The sequence below is a fragment of the Haliotis rubra genome, unplaced genomic scaffold (genome assembly GCF_003918875.1).
Source record: "Haliotis rubra isolate DU_JTF1 unplaced genomic scaffold, ASM391887v1 Scf4, whole genome shotgun sequence".
NCBI lineage: Eukaryota > Metazoa > Mollusca > Gastropoda > Lepetellida > Haliotidae > Haliotis > Haliotis rubra.
In genome coordinates this window covers 3,593,241-3,610,913 of record NW_025767079.1, presented here as the reverse complement: position 1 = coordinate 3,610,913, position 17,673 = coordinate 3,593,241, and the positions used below count along the sequence as shown (strand labels likewise).

At 39.7% G+C, this 17,673-nt stretch overlaps 2 protein-coding genes across 2 annotated transcripts in view; one reads left to right on the top strand and one right to left on the bottom strand.

Annotated features, from left to right (window-relative positions):
* The window catches only part of LOC124287181 (uncharacterized threonine-rich GPI-anchored glycoprotein PJ4664.02-like), a 189,907-nt gene that overhangs the window by 169,580 nt on the left and 2,654 nt on the right, over positions 1-17,673 (bottom strand). The window lies entirely within an intron of this gene.
* LOC124287095 (TATA-binding protein-associated factor 2N-like) lies at positions 5,690-6,100 on the top strand. The gene has a single exon (XM_046723574.1). The coding sequence runs from the start codon at positions 5,690-5,692 to the stop codon at positions 6,098-6,100; it is 411 nt and encodes a 136-aa protein (XP_046579530.1).

Below are 17,673 nucleotides of genomic sequence, written 5' to 3'. Positions count from 1 at the left end.
ACCCATTTAAATTGAAAAGGAGACATTGGGAGACCTGAACCTGAGGAAATCTAGACTTGCTTCATTTAGGGCTTTAGCATTGCATGGAGGGATGGGCCCTAGGGAAAATAATGTGGTTCAGGGACTGTGAGACAGGCTAGACCTGCTGAGTAAGCATTTTAATGAGGCCGTACATCTGTAGTCATATAAATTCTCCTTTCTTTAGAATGTCTTAGCTGACATTTACTTTGGAAGCAAAAACAGCTCAGAGACTAACTTCGACTATAAGAGTCAACAAAACTTTGAGAGTGATGTTTAGATGTAATTTAATCGTATCTAAGGAAAATCCTGAGATAATTAAAAGTAATGCTTGCACTCTTTGACTCTGATGGCGACATGACATGCAATGTTTTTCAATGTCTGACAGGTGCTTGTTTTTGAGTAATATGACACATCACATAAATGAACATAACTATTAACTTATAACGTGGTCAGGTGACGAAGTAATTATTTATCCATATTCATGAGTCAGTAAGCCTTGTATTATGTAACTGAGCTTAGCCGAGCTAAATGCAATGCAGATGGTGTGAGTGTATTGACAACTTAGCTGCAGAACACATTTAAAATGATTGAGTTAATGGTTTCACCACTGCTTTGCTTATTTCACAAAAAGATAGATTATGCTTTATTATCAGAAACCTTATTTCTTTCTGTGTGATTGTTAATTTTCGTTCTTACTGAATATATATTATTTATTTATTTATCTATCTATTTATTTGTTTGTTTGATTGCTTGTTTGTTTGTTTGCTTATTTATTTATTTATTTATTTATTTATTTATTTATTTATTTATTTATTTATTTATTTATTTATTTATTTATTTATTTATTTATTTATTTATTTATTTATTTATTTATTTATGGATGTTTCAACATAGATTCTTATAACCTTATCCAGTTTAAAGTAACTACAACCAAGTGATGAGAAGTATATATTCGCAATATGTTATGACATATATGCTCAACAGATTAACATTTAAGTGGAAATTGAAATATTTTTCAATATGCTTTCAGATTTTCCAAACAATTACATTTCAAATACATTTCTGAAGGAAACCCCTAAAACAATATTTTCTAATGAAAACAACAATCAAAATTCAGTGATGTTCCTGTATGGATTTAGGATCAACCCAAATCAAAGGGAAACCACTCTAATGATCAAAGCTGAGGGAAGAGAGTTGCTTGTAGAACACTCCAGCACACTGCTATAGTCTCAATAGGATCATGTCATAACTGTCCGAAACCAACAGTACAAAAGAATATCCCAGTGACACCGGTAAGTGAATTTATGGAATTTATGAATTTACTTAGGCTAGATGTAAACATTGTCTGTAGCAAGTAGTAATATGGCCATTTTAGGATTGAAGTCAAAAGATGTAGACAAATTCAAGACATGACGGTGAAATGTCCCTTTCTGTAAATGCTGGCTATTTTGAAGGATTAAAAAAATAACTCACTGAACATTATTTGAGCATTATGGGTACACTTAAAAGTTTTTAGGAATATGAAAATTCTTAGTTGTAAACAGTGTTCGAAATTAATATTGGTCCTAGGCCCGAAGCCGACTGAAGACGATTTAGCCCCACAGCTTTTGTTTTCTGCAGGCCCTTATGGCCGACAACTTTTTCATCCCCAATAACTAAGAGTATTATTTCCATATCAAAATACAGGGCCTACAGATTTTGATCAGGACCACAACTTGTTATAGTTCTGGGTCCTTTGGGCCTGCAGCTTCTCAGGGTTAAGGGCAAACTCTGGTTGTAAAACTAACTTCTGGTATCAGAATTTTCTTCAACTTACACTTTTTTAGCACTCATATTCTTTATGAATACAGCCTCAGTTCTTTAAACTTAGCACTGCAGCTGTTTGTTCTTTAATGTTGCACTCAACAACATCCCACTTACGCAATGGAGGCCTGTATAAAGAGAAGGTTTTGAACATTGAGTGGTATAATATCCAATGTCCATGCAAGGGACAGGCAAGACCACCAGTCCATTTGTCTGAGACAAGTAACAGTCTAGATGGACAAATTATTTTATCCCCAAATTTAACTTTACATAACTGCAAGTGTGAAATGTGCTGCATCTGTATGCTACCAGTGATGTCTATAGATCCATGCACACAATTGCATATGTAGCAGGGCATGGAGACTCATACCACAGTTGACATTCTTACCATGTCAACTGACCACCTCCGTGGTGTAGTGGTTAGAGCGTCCGCCCGGAGAGCGGAAGGTCGCGGGTTCGATCCCCGACAGCGTCATACCAAAAGACGTTAACATATGGTACTTGTTGGTCCCTGCCTGGCGCTCAGCATTAATGGGTACAACAAGGACTGGTCGTCTCGGAGTCAGTATAATGTGGGGTATTCATGCTTCACTGCGGCATGGTATCTCAGTGGGCTAGCACCATAAAACCAGCTTCAGTCTGGGCTAGTACAAGCAGCTGCACATACACACGCATGCACGTTGTCATATGAGCGAAATATTCTTGAGCCGGCATAAAACCCAATTTCACCTCACCTCACCATGTCAACTTGCTGATGGGGTTAACAAGGCCTACGACTTCGGATAAGGTCCATGGTTTGAATCCCAGCACGGAACTCGGAAATTTTATGTCCGCTACACATAGATCACTTCATCTGACTGCCTGATCAATTTTGTTGGCTTGAACAAGAAGAGTGTCCTCATCAACCAACCAAGATCTACTTCAACCAATGTCATCACTAACCATCAATTTTCTTCTCCCACAATGTTTTCACCAACTAACCATGATGTACCTCAGACAGTAGTGTCACTGACCAGCCAAGATCTACTTCAGCCAATGTCTTCACCAACAAACCAAGATCTACTAACCAATGTTATCACCAACCAACCAAGATCTACTTCCACCAATGTCTTCACCAACAAGCCATAATCAACTTCAAAAAATTAAGGTACCAGCTATTTTCTATTGTTCAAGCAATGTTGTCATCAACCATCCAATAACTACTTGAACCAAAGTTGTCATCTATTGATCAAGACCTCCTTCAACCAATGACTACTTCACCTAACACTTATACTTCAACAAAAATCGCCATCAACCAATCGTTGTAAAGATTAACAAACCTCTACCCAAAATGACTTCAACCTTTTCCCAACCTCCATCAATAAACTATATGTACATAGTTGTACAGAAATTACTATTACAAAGATCTGCCCAGTATTGGTAAATGGGCACTTATGCTCTGTAAACAAACCTCTGAGTGCCACACAGGGATCTCTGATGCAATGATATCCATATGGATCCATACTGAAGCCATTACTGGTTTTGCTGCCTCATCCCACTTTCCATTATTGAGTGTATGTTTTGCTTATATTGTGAAATGTATATGCTATTTTAGATGTCACGCCATTACCTGTGTATACATAACAGTCCCTTTGGAGGATAATCACAGAGCGTGCAGCCAGGAATAGTCTGCTGAAAGGCAGTTGTTAGGTTAGTAGTACCAATATAGCATTCTGATAGTACTTGCGACACAACTGGTTGTCAGATTGTAGAAATGTTATAGAGTGAATAAAGAGTGAATTTTGAGAGTAAGTTTGTGAAAGTGACTTTGTATCTGTGAGTGGGTTTGACACAGTGAGTGAATGAGATTGTTTGTAAATGAGTTTGTGTCGATGAGATTGTGTCAGTTACTTTGTTTGAGAAGGTGAATGTGTCAGTCAGTTTCTGTTGCTTCTTTGAGTGACTGTATGAATGAGTGAGTAATTGAGTTCTGTGAGAGAGTTCTGTGAGTGACTTTGTATGATTGAGTGAGTGAATGATTGAGTTCTGTGAGTGACTTCGTATGATTGAGTTTTGTGAGTGACCTTGTATGAGTGAGTGAGTGAATGATTGAGTTCTGTGAGTGACTGTATGATTGAGTTCTGTGAGTGACCTTGTATGAGTGAGTGAATGATTGAGTTATGTGAGTGACTGTATGAGTGAGTTCTGTGAGTGACTTTGTATGAGTGAGTGAGTGAGTGAATGATTGAGTTCTGTGAGTGACTGTATGAGTGAGTTCTGTGATTGAGTTCTGTGAGTGACTTTGTATGATTGAGTGAGTGAATGATTGTGTTCTGTGAGTGAGTTCTGTCAGTGACCTTGTATGAGTGAGTGAGTGAATGATTGAATTCTGCGAGTGACTTTATGAGTGAGTCCTGAGAGTTCTGAGAGTGAGTGACTTTGTGTAAGTGAGGTGAGTGAGTGTATGAGAGTGTGTTTTTGTTTGGTGAGTGAGTTTGTGCCAGTGAGTAGAGATTGTGTCAGTGATTTAGTAAGTAAGTGAGTGAGTGAGTGAGTGAGTGAGTTTGTGTCAGTTAATCATGAAGGACACCATCAGCTTCACACATTGTTCTCATGTGTGGCACTGAACCAGTCTTCTGCAAGATTATACCCACCCAACTTTCCCATATCAAAAGAAAATCATATAAAATGAATGATGTACTGTTACCAATAGTAAAATGAGGTGGATCTGAGATCTCATTTGAGGAATTGTGGCCAAAAGAATTTGGAAACAAATATATGTTCTTGTGTGGCACCCACTTTTTCAATTCTCTAAGCACCAATGATGCTTGTTAGTGAGTGAGTTTAGTTTTAAGACGCTTTTAGCAATATTCCAGCAATATTATCGTTGGACACCACAAATGGGCTTCACACGTTGTGCCCATGTGGGGTATCGAACCCAGGTCTTAAATTTGGCATGACAAGCAAACACTTTTAACCACTAGGTTACCCCACCACCCCATGATGCTTGTTAGGACAAGTATTGTAAGTTTGATATAAATCTTGAGTATTCCTAAAATTGTTACACGACAAGAACTGGTTATGTAGGTCACAAATAGCAGAAAATAAAGTCGATTGTGAGATAAATAATCAATTTGTTGTCGCTAGCTTATAGCAATACCGGCTATCCATTATCATTTTTACTGCAAGACAAGATCTGTATCAATGTAAAGGCATTCGGTTCTTGGTTGGCTTGCATGATCAATTTGATTTTGTTGAGTTCCTGCAGTAGATTACGGAACAGGTCTAACTGCATGAGGAAATTGCGTGTGACGGATGCAGTGATTGTATTAGACTCAGTCTGCATATTCGCTGATCAGACTAGAACAGTGAGTATTTCACTCCCTGAAACTCGCCAAGTAGGCCGTGAGATTGGATTTGGTTGGGCAATGTTGTTGGGAATGTTTAGTGCTTTACCAACATGTGACCATCTGAAGGAGGGGAAGTGATAAGATTTGTGTCCACTTGTGGCGGTATTGGTTCTACGGCATTAATACAGTGGACACATTGGGATGGTCACTTGGACCATTTAGACTGAATTCTACCTATACCGGTGAAAGTGAATGGGTGGGGGGCACTGGACTTGGAGAAGTGGGAGAGGACATAAGTGGGGTGTGGTGGGGAGTACATGGAGGAGATGGTGGAAGGGTGGAGGAGGACATGGAAGGGGTGGGAGGACATGGAGGGGTAGAGGAGGACATGGAAGGGGTATGGACAAGAACTTGGAGGACATAGGTGGTCCGAGGACATGGACGGGGTGGGGAGGACATAGAGGATATGGGGAGTATGGGGAGGACATGGATGGGGTGGGGAGGACATAGAGGATATCGGGGAGTATGGGGATGACATGGAAGGGGTGGGGGGACATAGAGGATATGGGGAGTATGGGGAGGACATGGCTGGGGAGGGAGGACATAGAGGATATCGGGAGTATGGGGACGACATGGAAGGGGTGGGTGGACATAGAGGATATGGGGAGTATGGGGAGGACATGGGTGGGGTGAGGAGGACATGGAAAGGGTGGGAAGGACATGGAAGGGGTTGGGAGGACAAGGAAGGCATGGGTGTGGTGGGTAGGGATGACATGGAGGGATGGGACAGGACATGGGAGGGTGGAGGAGGACATGGTGGGGATGGGACAGGACATGGGTGGGGTGGAGGAGGGACATGGTGGGGATGGGACAGGACATGGGAGGGTGGAGGAGGACATGGTGGGGATGGGACAGGACATGGAGGGGATGGGACAGGACATGGGTGAGGTGGGGAGGACATGATGGGATGGGACAGGTCATGGAGGGGAGTACATGGCTGAGGTGGGGGAGGACATGGTGGGGATCAGGACAGGACATGGGTGGGATGAGGAGGACATGGTGGGGATGGGACAGGACATGGAGGGATGGGACAGGACATGGGTGAGGTGGGAGGACATGATGGGATGGGACAGGACATGGAGGGAGTACATGGCTGAGGTGGGGGAGGACATGGTGGGGATAGGACAGGACATGGGTGGGATGGGGGAGGACATGGAGGGGATGGGACAGGACATGGATTAGGTGGGGAGGGACATGGTGGGGATGGGACAGGACATAGGTGAGGTGTGGGGGGAGGACATGGTGGGGATGGGACAGGATATGGGTGAGGTAGGGAGGGGCGTGGTGGGGATGGGACAGGACATGGAGGGATGGGACAGGACATGGGTGAGGTGGGGAGGACATGATGGGATGGGACAGGACATGGAGGGGAGTACATGGCTGAGGTGGGGGAGGACATGGTGGGGAGATCCGTGAGGACAGGACATGGGTGGGATGGGGAGGACATGGAGGGGATGGGACAGGACATGGATTAGGTGGGGAGGACATGGTGGGGATGGGACAGGACATGGGTGAGGTGGGGAGGACATGTGGGGATGGGAGGACATGGAGGGGACGGGGAGACATGTAGGGATGGGGGAGACATGGAGGGGATGGGGGAGACATGGGGAGGTGGTGATGTTTGTTGGAACAGGGTTGGTAGGGATAAAGTGAAGGGAGCTCCAGGACCAAGAAGGGTCAGGTTTTTTTGTTGGTAGTACTGGTTTGGGAAAGGAATAACTTTAGTCATCGTTGGTGACAAATGTGATCATCATTTGCATTTAATAGCTTCTCTCCCATTAGTTGCTTTTGAAGTCATCCAATTTTTCAAGAATTTTAGGTCACATTTCTGAACATATACTTCCCATCAAAAGTTTAGACTCACTAGTGTAAATATAGACACTTACTGCAGGGAAATGTTCTAAACTAAATTTTGCAATATATTCCATTCAGTTTAAAGGTACTGTTTACACATGAACTAATGTGTTGTAAAACAAATTTGTAACGTTGAAAAGATAATTGTCATGAGTTCAATAAATGATAAAATTTATAGCGAAATCATAACAAAACTTTACACCAAAATGCAGCTGTTTACATGAACAATATTTGCACATGCTTTTTAGCAATTTGATGCATGATCCTCGTGCAATTCATCTTCGTAACGTTTACAGTTGGTTCCCCCAAGTTAGTGGAGAAATCAAACTTCAATGAAACCATGTATATATACATAACATATAGTGAGTGTTTTAAGTGAGTCTAAACTTTTGATGGGAAGTATAATATGAAAATTCATATGACAGCACAAATTGAATTAAACACATTGAAGCACCCATAAAATACACATTCCAAATTCTGCCTTACTTGTGGAAATATTGGACTAACGTTTTGTCTCTGGAAACAGGTAGTGTTGACAGAAACAAATAGCTCCATTTAAATGAAAAAGGAGCCCAAGTAAGGTGGGAGATTCAGAGCCTAAGAAATCTAGACTTGCTTCATTTTGGGCTTTAGCATTGCAGGGAGGGCTGGGTAGAAAGGAAAATAATGTGGTTCAGGGACTGAGAGACAGACTGTGGTAATCTCATTACTGATATCAGTTACACATATCATGGCTCATTACATGATTGATAACCCTTGAAGGTCCCGGTTAGAATAGATCATCAGTAACCCATGCATGTCCAAAGAGGTGACAGAAGGGATGGGTACGGTGGTCAGGCTCGCTGATTGGTTGAAAGATTGAATAAATGTCACTGATTTCTTATTGCTTCAATTTTATAAGCAGTCTGTGAGTTTATGATTTTTGACAAACTTACAGATAAGATCAGAATTCGAAATATTTTTGCAGTCATGACTGACTGACTGACTGACTGAGTTTGGTTTTACGCCGCTTTTAGCAATATTCCAGCAACATCATGGCGGGGGACACCAGAAATGGGCTTCACACATTGTACCCATGTGGGGATTCAAACCCAAGTTTTTGGCGTGACGAGTCAACACTTTAACCACTAGGCTACCCCACCGCCCCTTGCAGTCATGAAAGTGAACATATAAAAACATGTGTAATAATAATAATAATATGGCCACTTATATAGCCCTGAACTCCACCCTGCTCAGACATGCTGTAAACACATACAACATGATAGACATTATTACCCTGGATAACCCAAGCTGCCTGTGAGGCGGTAGAAGGTTAATAGTTATATCACTTATCCAACAGGGTACACATTTTCTTTGCATAAATGTGTAACACGGATTACTCAGTGTTAAGGCTGGTTTTTACATTTATATCTGCTTAAATGAAACCAATATTGAACTCTTTCGTTCTTAAGTGTCTTTTTTTCCCACTTTAATTTTTCCCCCAGACAGTCCAGATAAGTGAAACACTCTTCAAATGAGGATTAAAACCCAGACCACTCACTCATCCAAGAACTGTGACTATTGATTTTCAATTTGTTTCCAACCTTCCATTGAGATCATCACGTTTCCAATTGATTGGCTCCTGAAATTCTTGGAATGGGTTGATAACAGCTCATACAATGTATCAACTTGCAGATCAAAGGATCTCAAGATCCATCCTCATCATTCACTGAGACTTCCAAACGCGGCGAGCAAGCTTGCCGACAGTCTTCATTGTAGTCTGTCACTAGCATCCTGGAGGAAACACGTAGATGGGAATCCAACTCAAGTTTAGAAATAGTTGGCAATTCCTGATTGCCTCAGCTATACTCTAAACTTAAGAATTATTCCCAGTTCCATTTGGATTATATTTTATATTTGTTGATTTACATTTTCATATTTAATAAGTTTACTTTTGGAATAAAATGTAGTCTAGCTTAAATGAAATAGTGGCGTTTAATTTTGGCGTTAAATGTAGTTGTTAACGTATATTTTCAAACAAGATTACTATTTTTCTTGAACTGAATATAGTTTAACTTAAATGTAATTGTCATTTTGTAGATATATATTTTCAAAACAGATAAATTTTTTCCAGAACTAAATGTAGGTTAACATAAGTTTAACTGTTATTTTTTAGATATATATTTAAAAAAATAATAACTATATTTCCGGAACTAAATACATGTATATTTAAACTCAATGTAAATCTTACAGTAAATTTAACATTAAAACATTTTATTTCAAATGAAAAGTTTTGCTTAGAAGGAAAACACTAAAAGCAACTCGAGGTACTGTGGAGGTAAGCTGGGATGCTAAGAGGGATGAAGAATTGCAAAAATATTTGGGACACTTTCAACCAGAACAAGGCATCTGTAATTGACATTAAACATTTGTACTCACAATAAATATCGCAAACCTATCAGAAGCCTTAGAAATGGACATGAAATGGAACATGTGAAGAATGTCAGTTGTAAATGTTAATCTTCTGAATGGAATTCCCCAACAAGGAAATGCACATGCAATAAGCTGCATTCCAGAGTTAATGTCTGCCACATGTGCATCTGATGGACAAGGCTGTATCTTTGGATGACTGTCTGACCCTGTGGAGGAACTGCTGTCTGACCCTGTAAGGAGCTGTTGACTGAGTTGCACTGTGTGGAGCTGCTGAAGGAGGGACCCTGCTGGGAGTAGTTTTCAAGTGTTTATCTTCTGAAACTACTTTGTACTACATTCTTTAAGACTTTTTTCAGCTTGTTTACATGTCTTCCCACACACAATACCTATATGTTGAAATATTTTTGTTTACACCTGTTTCCTGACATCCGGTTTACAACATAAAGTGTAATATTGCCACATACAGCAGAAGCAATCTTTACTATGGTTAACCTTAACTCCAATTCTTTAACACTGAACTTAGGTTACCTTAGTGACTTACGATAACCTTCGTGCTTTGTGAAAGGAGGCCCTGAAAATTGTTAAGCACTATAAAGTATTAGCCTTCAATACTTTTGTACACCTGAATTTCCATTTCAATTTTGGAAATATCTACATAGAATATCTCATTTTTACAACCACTGATACCTGTGCAGTTAGCCAGGGACTTAAAGAAAGTAACTTATCCTGACTAGTTTTCCACTTGCCCTGATTTTATGAAATAATCATGATGATGTAATTATGAAAGAAGAAACATGGTATTTGATGTTAATATTTACTGGACTATTTATTGAAAAGTGATAAATAGCAAAGAAGGATAACTCTACTTTATTATCATTGCAAAAATTAATAGCTTTATTTTGAGCAGATATGAAATTACATCCAAGTTTATTTGCAGTTTTAAACCATAAGTACAAATTATCTAGTAGCCCACGGACAAGTAAGATACCATTATTTGATTGCCCGAAATGAAAACTGACTTGTCCCGGGTGTCGGGTGATGGGATTTTTGAACTCCTGAGTTACCACATGAACACTGTGTTCTTCCAGATGTTCGCATGTCCTGAACCATAGCATGCAGGGCATGTGCATTCTCTGTTCAGTGAACAGTGCAGAGCTGGAATTCAGATGAGGTTAAGCAACATTGGCCATGGAGAGTAATTAGACTGATTGACTCCTGAGAGTTTCTAGGGCTTTGGTCCTGCTCTCCACTGAAGCACTGGTACAAGTAGTCTGTCTCACAGTCCCTAATTTTGGACTAAGGCTTATTCTCTGAATATATATAATTTTGATAGTAACAAACAAGCCAATTTATATTGAAAAGGGAGACCAGAGATTCAGAACCTGAGGAAATCTAGACTTGCTTTATTTAGGGCTTTAGCACCGCAGAGAGGGCTTGGCAGTAGGGAAATTAATGTGGTTCAGGGACTGTGAGACAGACTATCCCTGAACCGGATTACACATGTATTTTACCTTCTGCCTGGCCCTTTCAATGCGAAAGCCCTAAATGAAGCAAGTCTTGATTCCTGCTGTTCAATGTTTCAAAAATCTGTATCAAAACACTCACAAAATAAAGTACTAGTAGTTGTTATCCATGCCTAAAGTTTGTCTATATTGTACTTTCCAGCTTCTAACATGCAACTCCAAATAAAGTCGAGATTTCCTCAGTTTCAGGCTGAATCTTCTGTTATTAGGAATCGTTGGTTTCTATCAAAATTATATATATTCAGAGACTCAGTGAGAAATTCTGTGTTAGTCTATGGTACCAGGTGTAGCAGGCTTTTTACCTTTAACTTGGGGTCCGGAGGCCCCCCAATACTAATTGTAAACCAAAAGTCACTGTGTTCTTTAATCTGATAGGTTGATAAACATGATCAAATGGTATTCGATTCCCGGAAATTCGCTGCGTATTAATACATACAAACATTGCTCACACCATTGTATTGTTACGTCATCAGCTGAGATGACGTCATTCAAATCATATTGTGACGTAAAGTCCGAATGACGTCACAAATGAGCAGTTCCAGATGCTACCATGGGAGACAGCCGAAACGGCTGTTGACATTGCAGTGCTGTACCCGTACTCTGTGTCTATGAGTGCAGACACGAAAACGTGTGTGGACCTTTTGGTTTACTTTTGTGTATACAATGTCGATAAACATCATGTGTTGGCCAATTTCCGGGTGTTAGTGAGTATTTGACGCCGTCGTCGGTTCCAAATGAATTCCCGTGCTTCAAATACTCAATAACACCCGGAAATTGGCCAACACATGATGTTTATCTCCTAATTTCATTTGTCCTTACAGGAGTTATGAGGGTCTTGTAAAGTCATGAAATTGTGTAGTTTACTGTACTGTAAGATGTCATTATAAGTTTATTATAAACAGATTCTTGAAAAGAATTTGTAATATTATACACTATTGTGCATCCCACAGGATGCAATGCATATTTTTACTTCATCCATTCTATACATTTGTGTGCACTGGACAGACATTTCTGCATCATGTAAAAGCAGGATTGATGAAGTGTGTTCTAAGACGAATGAACACGTGAAGATACAGATTGAAAAAAAAAAAGATCTTTAGTAACCCATGCTGTCGTAAGAGGTGACTAACGGGATCCAGTGGTCAGGCTCGCTAACTTGGTTGACACATGTCATCGTATCTCAATTGCGTAAACACTCATGCTGTTGATCACTGGATTGTCTTGTCCAAACTTGATTATTTACAGACTGCTACCATATAGCTGGAATATTGCTGAGTGCAGCATTAAACCACAAACAAACAAAATTCTTTCAGCTCAAGATGGCTCATAAACTACAATGCATAAAGATTCTAAAGGCTGTCTTTCTCAATGCAAACATTTCCCAAATCGGTTCTCTTCTCTAGGTACTTCTAAAAAGCTAAAGGACAACTTGATTCTTTCATATTACTATTGATTATCTGACATGGTATGACAGATTAAGTACTGTAATATAAATGAATGGTGTGGTCTTTGACATTTTTTTGACTGTTCTATGTGCTTAGCCCTATGAAGATTCACTTTGTCTATAACATCATGAATGTATTCATAACTGTATTTCTCATCATTTACACCAGACATGAAAATAAGAAACAATATTGTATGCTTAATGGTCGCAGAAATGGACTCCAAGAGGAACTGGTCATCTGCTCAGATCATGATTAGTATATGCCTTTTTGATACACATAGTTTGCTTTAATAAGCATAAGTGAATGAGTGAATATACACAGTGTTTGTAGCAGTACGTTATTCATTCATGAGTGAGTATGGTTTTACGCGGCTTTAGCAATATTCAAGCAATATCTCTGCGGGGGACACCAGAAATGGGCTTCACATATTATACCCGTGTGGGCAATTGAACCCAGGTCTTTGGCGTAACAAGCCAACGCTTTAACCTCTAGGCTACCCCGCTGCTCCATGTCATTTGTAATCCTATGGTAAACTATATAGTTTTGTAATGCTTTGAACACATTATGGATCAGGGCTCTGGACTCTTTCTACTGTAAATTCTTTTATTGGCATTCTAGAAGTCAGTGAGTCAATAATGAGTGAATGAGTGAGTGAGGTTAGTTTTACACCACCTTTAGCAATATTCCAGCAATATCATGGCGGGGGGACACCAGAAATGGGCTTCACACATTGTACCCATGTGGGAATCGAACCTGGGTCTTCAGCGTGACAAGTGAACACTTTAACCACTAGGCTACTCCACTGCCCTGATAGATAATGAAGTATACATCTTCATGGATAACAATAAACAAGAAGTTGTTATCTATAAAGTTGTATGATTCATTATTAACTCTTGTTATATTCTCCAAAAATTTGAGTAGTCAGAGTTTGGACAGAATTAAGGCTTGGGCTGGCTAAAAAAATGGATAATCAGAAATATCATCGATGAAAATTGTGTCATGAATAATATCGTTCATGAACTAATAATTTACTCACACAATACAAAAAGTTACATCAAGATTTATGGGCTGCTTCTGAATTATTTTCAGGACGCTGTTTCGAACGCTGTCAAGGCCATTAGTTCAAGGCCATGCATATAAAAGTTTCCCCATTGTCAAATTTCATGTCACACTTGACAATACAAACACCACCCTATGCATGTCTTTTTTTTCGCACATGAAAATTTAGGGCATTTTCAATTATTTATGAAGGTTTGGGCCATATTAAACTGGCAAAGAACTGTATTCAGTCATTGGAAAGGAGATAGCTTTGAGGTTACGGCTCATAAATAGTTTTGTGCAAAATGTTTTCATCACAGGTGTTGCATATTTCAGCAGTGTTTCTGCTATTAAAATCTGTTTCATGAAAATATTGGATGTGTTTTTTTTATAGTTTTCGAGAGATAGAAAAGCAGTCAGAAAATACAGAACACAGAATTGTTAATATTCAAAACCTTTTAAATACAGAATCTTTATTCAAGACCTTTTTATTAAAAAATATGGAATCTATATTCAATACCCTGTCAACACAAAATATATATTCAAAACCTGCTCAATGCAGAATCTATATTCAAGACATGTTCTTAACAGAATCTGTACTGAAGACCCTGTAAAAACAGAAGCTATATTTAAGACCATGCCAAAAAGAATTCTATACTCAAGACCTTTTCAGTACAGAATCTCTATTGAAGACCCTGTCAAATTGATGAATACACATGACAAGACCCACAGCACAAGCCTACAGAAAATTACAACTTCAAACATGTTAAAAGTTAACACATATTCATTCAACATACAATTACCTTCTTTAGAAGTTAGCAACAAATGTAGCAAGGTGTGGAGTCATCCCACAGACATCCTTACCATGTCAGCTTGCTGATGGAATTATCCTCTTTGGTCATGAGGACAAGGCGTCCGACTTCAGATCAAAAGGTCCGTAGTTCAAATCCAAGCATGGTACTCGTAAATTTCATGGCTGCTACAAAGTTTACAAAGATGTGCAATCTGTATGGCGAAATATATGAAATTTATTTGCTTGATGTATTGGTGGAACAATGCCTTATGGCATAGCTGGGGTCATCGAGTGTGCATAAGTTCTTCTCAGTGAGGAGAGGATTGATGTGAACAAGGATCGATAGATGTGGTGGCAATATTTGGCTCATGATGTTCAGAGGTCTTCTTTGAGTTGCAATGTTCCAAGATTGGGCACAATAGGAGTCTTCTAGGGATGGCAGAGAAATGTTCTGACTGGAATCCAGTAAAGATATGGTACATCCACTTCTGGCACAGGCACGGTGTCTTCTTGCAATTTCATTGAAAAAGCAATGAAAGCGATAGTGATGTTGAGACTTTTCAATATTTGTCTGTGATGCTAGGTCTGGCAATACAAAATCATGTGCTACAGTATTGAACAATGTGTAATACAGCTGTATGTTATAACGCGGGTCATCAGTTTGTGGATGAGCTATAAACTCCACATATAACAAAATGAATGGGTCCTATTTATATAAAAAAGAACTCTATCTGCTGCTTCATTTTAACAGGAGGGGTGGTGGGGTAGCCTAGTGGTCTAAGCATTCGCTTGTCACACCAAAGACCCGAGTTCGATTGCCCACATGTGTGAAGCCCATTTCTGGAGTTCCCCGCTATGAAATTGCTGGAATATTGCTAAAAGCAACTTAAAACCATACTCCACTCACTCACTCACTTATTTGTCACTGTCTGGTTTCTCAGGACAAGATCTGCCAAGATTTTGTTTGATGCGGTATTTGAAATCAACCATTGTTCGTACTAATATCATGACTGGTATGTAAAGGCACCAACTTGGCTGCCCAGAGTTGTCTGGCTTAGTTGTGCCAGGATTAGCTGATTGTGAGTTCAATCTATATCTATAGCCATGCCACCTTTAGAGACCGTTCATAATTTATGGCTAGGGGGGTGATAATGATTTTTATGGAGAAGTATGTACAATGTGAATGATCCCCCCTAAATTTTATGTACAATGTAAGTGACCCCCCTGCATGTCATGTACAAAGTCAATGACCCCCTTCCCCCTTTCCATATTTTTAAAGCATAATTTTAAAATATTTGTATGTACAAAATTGCTGACCCCCCTAGAAACATGTGTACAAAATTGCTGACCCCCACCTACCTCCCCAGAACAAAATGGGTGCCCCCCCCCTCTTAAAATCATAAACCAACAAACACACACAAAAGCAGCGTAAAACCAAACTCAGTCAGTCAATCTTCCCATACTTGAATAACTGTTTAGTGAGTGAGTTCATATGTAGCATCACATCAGCAGAAGCACTATTCAGTGAGTGAGTGAGTGAATGAGTGAGTGAGTTGATACTTCACATCAAATCAGCAGAACCACTGTTTATACCAACATCTATTATAACCACATCACTGCAGATTGATATTCTCCACAATCTTTCTGGAACAAAATATTCAAACGAAAAATATCCCAGACCCCCTTCAGAATATCTAATGGATGGTTCTTAAAGAGATTGCAACCTCATCCCAAAAGAGAGACTTTTGATTATCTCAGCGCTAAGATAGCTTTCTGGAACAGGACCACGGTGTTATTGTTGTAATGTTGCAATGATTCCTGTGTATCCTGTAAGTTTGTTTAGACATCACTCTGGCAGAAATACAAACATGGACTCCAAGGCCACCTGCAGCTAGTCAGACATGTATCATTGTTTCAGAATAAAGACACCTAATTTTGATGATACGTAGATATATATTTCCACGTCTCATGCCGTGATTTGTAAAAGAGACTTCATGATCCGGGGTATGAAGCCTTGTCCACATGACCAAAGAGGATAACACCATCAGCAAGCTGACATGGTAAGGAAGTCATCTGTGGGATGACTCCATGTCCTGCTTCACTAACAACTAGACTAATACAGTCTCTGCAAATATATAATTTTGAACAAAATAAATAAAGAACTCCATTTAAATGGAAAGGAGCCCCATAGACTAACATCTAGACCCTGAAATGAACATATTCTACAGAAATAAAACAGTTTCTAAATCATGTTCATAAAATATAATAAAAAGGAGCACAGATTTTTTCTTCATTTTCAGCCTGAAACTGTGTTCGTCAGGGCTTGCTACATTTTCTAGACTTGCTTGCTACATTTTCTAGACTTGCATGGGCTGTATTGAGTTTATTCACTGAGTCTGTAAGACATATTAGTAGAATCAGTAGGATGGGAGCTTCGGAATCTTAGAAAGTCAAGACTTGCTACATGTAAGGCTTTTGTATTGCATAATAAGCGACCTGCTGTTATGAGCAACCCATCAACCAACCTCAAGACTAGTCTGTCATACTGGCTTTTGTATTGCAGACAGGGCCAGAAGGAAGTGGAAGTAATGTGGTTCAGGGACAGTGACACACACTGTCCACTTGCTGTGTGCCTCATATTCACATTTGATGGTATGCTCCCTAGGGAGTTGAGAAGAAAACCAAGTGCACATTGATCCACCCTAAGCACATCAAGCATGCTTAAATAGATGGACTTTAGCAAATTACAAATATCCATTTATTGTTATTATTGTCATCCCATGGGCACCATTTCTGTCACAGAAAGCCAAGGAAATGGAGATCAATGAACAGCTTAATACTGTGGCTAGGAGACTGGTCCAAGACTGAGCTAACGTGGAGCACGAACATACCATTGGGTTACTATATCAGCAGCACCTGACAACCTTTTATAGTTCACAAGCTGGTACAGTATTTGCCATAGTAACCAACCTGCTCACATGAGTGAGTGAGTGAGTTTTTTTTACACCACACTCAGCAATATTCCAACCATATGGCAGTGTTCTGTAAATGAACCAGACAATCCAGTGATCAACAGCATGAACATCGATGTACACAGATGGGATATGATAGCATGTGTCAACCAAATCAGTGAGCCTGACCACCCGATCCCGTTAGTCGCCTCTTACGAGAAGCATGGGTTACTGAAGAGAAACACGGATCTTCACGGGTCTGCTTATGAGCTACCAATCAACCAACCCCAAGACCAGTCTGTCATACAGACCCTGAAACAAATACACCCAATACAGCCCATGCAAGTCTAAAATATGTGGCAAGTCTAGATTAACACAGTTTTGAAAATGAAGAAAGTCTCTCGGCTCATTTTTATTACATTTCATGAATATACTTCAGGAACC